General features: G+C 63.4%; 1 protein-coding gene across 1 annotated transcript in view; it reads left to right on the top strand.

The window, feature by feature from the left end:
• Positions 1 to 2,876, top strand: part of SDK2 (sidekick cell adhesion molecule 2) — a 126,972-nt gene that overhangs the window by 99,953 nt on the left and 24,143 nt on the right. The window contains exons 39-40 of the mRNA XM_006754624.2: positions 6 to 108; positions 2,493 to 2,630. Of these exons, the coding sequence (XP_006754687.1) occupies positions 6 to 108; positions 2,493 to 2,630 (241 nt within the window). The remainder of the gene's footprint in view (positions 1 to 5; positions 109 to 2,492; positions 2,631 to 2,876) is intronic.

The following is a 2,876-nucleotide window of genomic DNA, read 5'->3' as shown; positions in this document are numbered from 1 at the left end:
TCAAGAACCTGACCGGCTACACCACCTACATGGTCAGCGTGGCGGCCTTCAACGCCGCGGGGGAAGGGCCTCGGAGCACCCCCACCCGGGGCCAGACCCAGCAAGCAGGTGGGGAGACTGCTGAGGGGGAGGAGGAGTCGCCCTGGGGGGTGGAGGAGGGACCTTCTGGCCCTGGCCCCTGGGCTTATGGGATTGGAGGCAGCCATGTGTTGCCACCCCCTGAGACATCTGGGCTGGGTACCCAGGCCCCTGTGATGCCCTCCACGGCCCCCAAAGTGGCCAACATGGGATGCTCAGAAGAGAAGTTTTCTCCAAACAGCTTTGGGGAGAGCCCCCAGCCCGCCCAGCCCCCGCCCCGCCCTGCCCTGTAGCCCGCCTTGCCCATGGCCAGTCCAGGCCCAGCCAGCCCACTTCTCCCTGCCTGTTCCCACCTACACCCCCCTCCCCCACCCCGAGGACGGAGACAGATCACACACCGCACAGAGGTGCATTAACCTCTGGTGGCTGTGCGGGGACGGAGGACAGAGGCAGGGGACAGACAGGTGGCCATGGGCAGGTTTGCCTGCAGAGGCGTCCCTGAGGGGTGACATCTGAGCTGACAGGAGGGAGAAGAGGCCGGGGGAGGTGCCGGAGGAGGGGGTTCCGGCCGGAGGGGATAGCGGTGCCGAGGTCTGGAGGCTGGAGGGGATCAGAGGGACCGAGAGGAAGCCAGGTGGCTGGCGAGAACACGGGGCCCTGTTCTGGAGGGTCCGGCGGCCGGGGAAGGAAGTCGGGATGATCTGAGTGTGACGAAAGCCGCTGGCAGGTTTAAGCGGCTGGGCAAGAGGATCTGGTTTGTGTTTTTATTATTATTATTATTTTTGTATATCTGTATTGATTTCAGAGAGGAAGGAAGAGGGAGAGAGAGAAAAACATCAATGATGAGAGAATCATTGATCTGCTGCCTCCTGCACACCCCACACTGGGGATCGAGTTGCAACCTGGGCAGGTGCCCTGACTGGGAATCGAACCGTGACTTCCTGGTTCGTAGGTTGACGCTCAACCACTGAGCCATGCAGGCCGGGATAGATAGTGTTTTTGAAAGATGGCTCTGACCGCTGTTTAAAAGACAGACTGCTGTGGGGAGAGGATAGAGGCAGGGAGGCCGGGGGGAGGACGAGGTAGGGGTCCTGCTGCCACAGGGGCGGATCTGCCCTCTGCGCACTGTCCACAGTCACTTCTCAGGCAGATTGCACCTGAGCCTTCGGAAGCCCTGGGGATGGGCAGGGCAGGGGTGCCCCTACCCATGGTGAACAAGGGTGGCCTGGATGGGATGCCTCCCAGGGTCCCCCGCCGGATGAGGGGCATTAGAGGCTGGAGACAGGTATCTGAGCTGGTTCCGAGCCGTCGCCAGGCCCCCTCCTTGGCCTGGCACGGACTTATGTCCTCACGGGTTTGCACCCCCCTTTCGTCCTGACCTCCCTGAGTGTCTTTCCCGACCTGCCTCCTGTTCTGTAAGTGGCCTTTCTTCTTCTTTGGGGACGAGCCTGGCTCTAGGAAAACCCCGTCTCTCCTCCGGCTCTGAGAATTTGTGTGTCTGTCCGCCCGCCTGTCCTGACCATTCTCTGTCGGTGTCGTCAGCCGGGCGTGAGCCCCCGGGAGCCTGGAAGCCGTGTCACAGACACAGCAGGACGCCGTGTTCTGTCCCGCGTCCCCCCAGCCGAGCGGAGGCCGGAAGGGCCCCTGAGCTCGCCTGCCTCCTTCAAAGGCTGCTCGCTGGCGCGGCCTGTCCCGGGCTGGACGGAGCCGGGCGGAAGCGGGGTCGGGGTCAGCTCCGGCTCCGTGGGGGTGGCCCTGACAATAATAGCCGGACCATCCCGCTGGAGCCAGCGCGGGATGCTACCCATGGAGGCTTCCTTCCCGTCCTCCACGTCCGCCCCCGGAGCACCCGCCCCCGTGGTGTTTGGTTGCTCCTGGGCCCTCAGGCCAGAAAGGCGGCTCTTCCCAGGGGCTTGGCTGTCCCTGGCTCTGGCTGTGACAGCGCGGTCTCTGGGCATCGAGCCCTGGCCCTGGGGACAAGAGAAACGGCGGCTCTGCTGTCTGGTTCAGTGCCCGCCTGATGCTCTGAGGCCCAGGCACCCCCTGCCCTCTCCCCGGGAAGCTGAGAGATGCCCCCACAAAACCAGGACATGGCCTAGCCCCGCAGAGACCCTGGGGCAGGACCCAGGCTAGGCCTGGGCTCTGAGCCAGGTTAGGGGCCCCTTAGCAGGAGGAATCCGAGTTCTCTAACTTTAGGCAAAGAATTCTTGGACTCTGAGGTTGGAAAGCGAGTGTTGAGATGCAGGGAGAGGAGGGGGGTCCCGTGACCCCTGGCGACCCCTCCAGACCCATCCTGTCAGAGCACTGCTCTCTTCTGCCCCCCGGGCCCCCACCCCTGCTGGCTCCTGGGAGCGGAATGGGGCTTTGAAAGTCGGGGGGAGGAGGGAAAAAACCCTGTGCTGTCTCCCCCACAGCCCCCAGTGCTCCCAGCTCGGTCAAGTTCAGCGAGCTGACCACCACCTCAGTGAACGTGTCCTGGGAGGCCCCGCAGTTCCCCAACGGCGTCCTGGAGGGCTACCGGCTGGTGTACGAGCCCTGCACCCCCGTGGACGGTGAGTGGGACCCCAGCACGTGCCTTACACCCACCTCGAGGTGGCTCTCTCTCAGCCGGGATCCCCTCGCCGTCACTGCAGTCCATGTGGCCAGCACCTCCCAGCTTCTAAATAGAAAACTGAGGCCAGGACAAGGGAAGGGGAATTCTGAGGTGAAACAAGTTGGGGGTGAAGCTGAGGAGCGGCCCAGGTCTCCTTACTCCCAGGTCAAAGTTTTCAATCTCTTCTTGTCCGAAAGTCAGTGGC

This window comes from Myotis davidii, unplaced genomic scaffold, assembly GCF_000327345.1.
Source record: "Myotis davidii unplaced genomic scaffold, ASM32734v1 scaffold172, whole genome shotgun sequence".
Classification (NCBI taxonomy): domain Eukaryota; kingdom Metazoa; phylum Chordata; class Mammalia; order Chiroptera; family Vespertilionidae; genus Myotis; species Myotis davidii.
The sequence above is the reverse complement of the archived record's forward strand: the minus strand, read 5'-3'. Positions and strand labels throughout refer to the sequence as shown.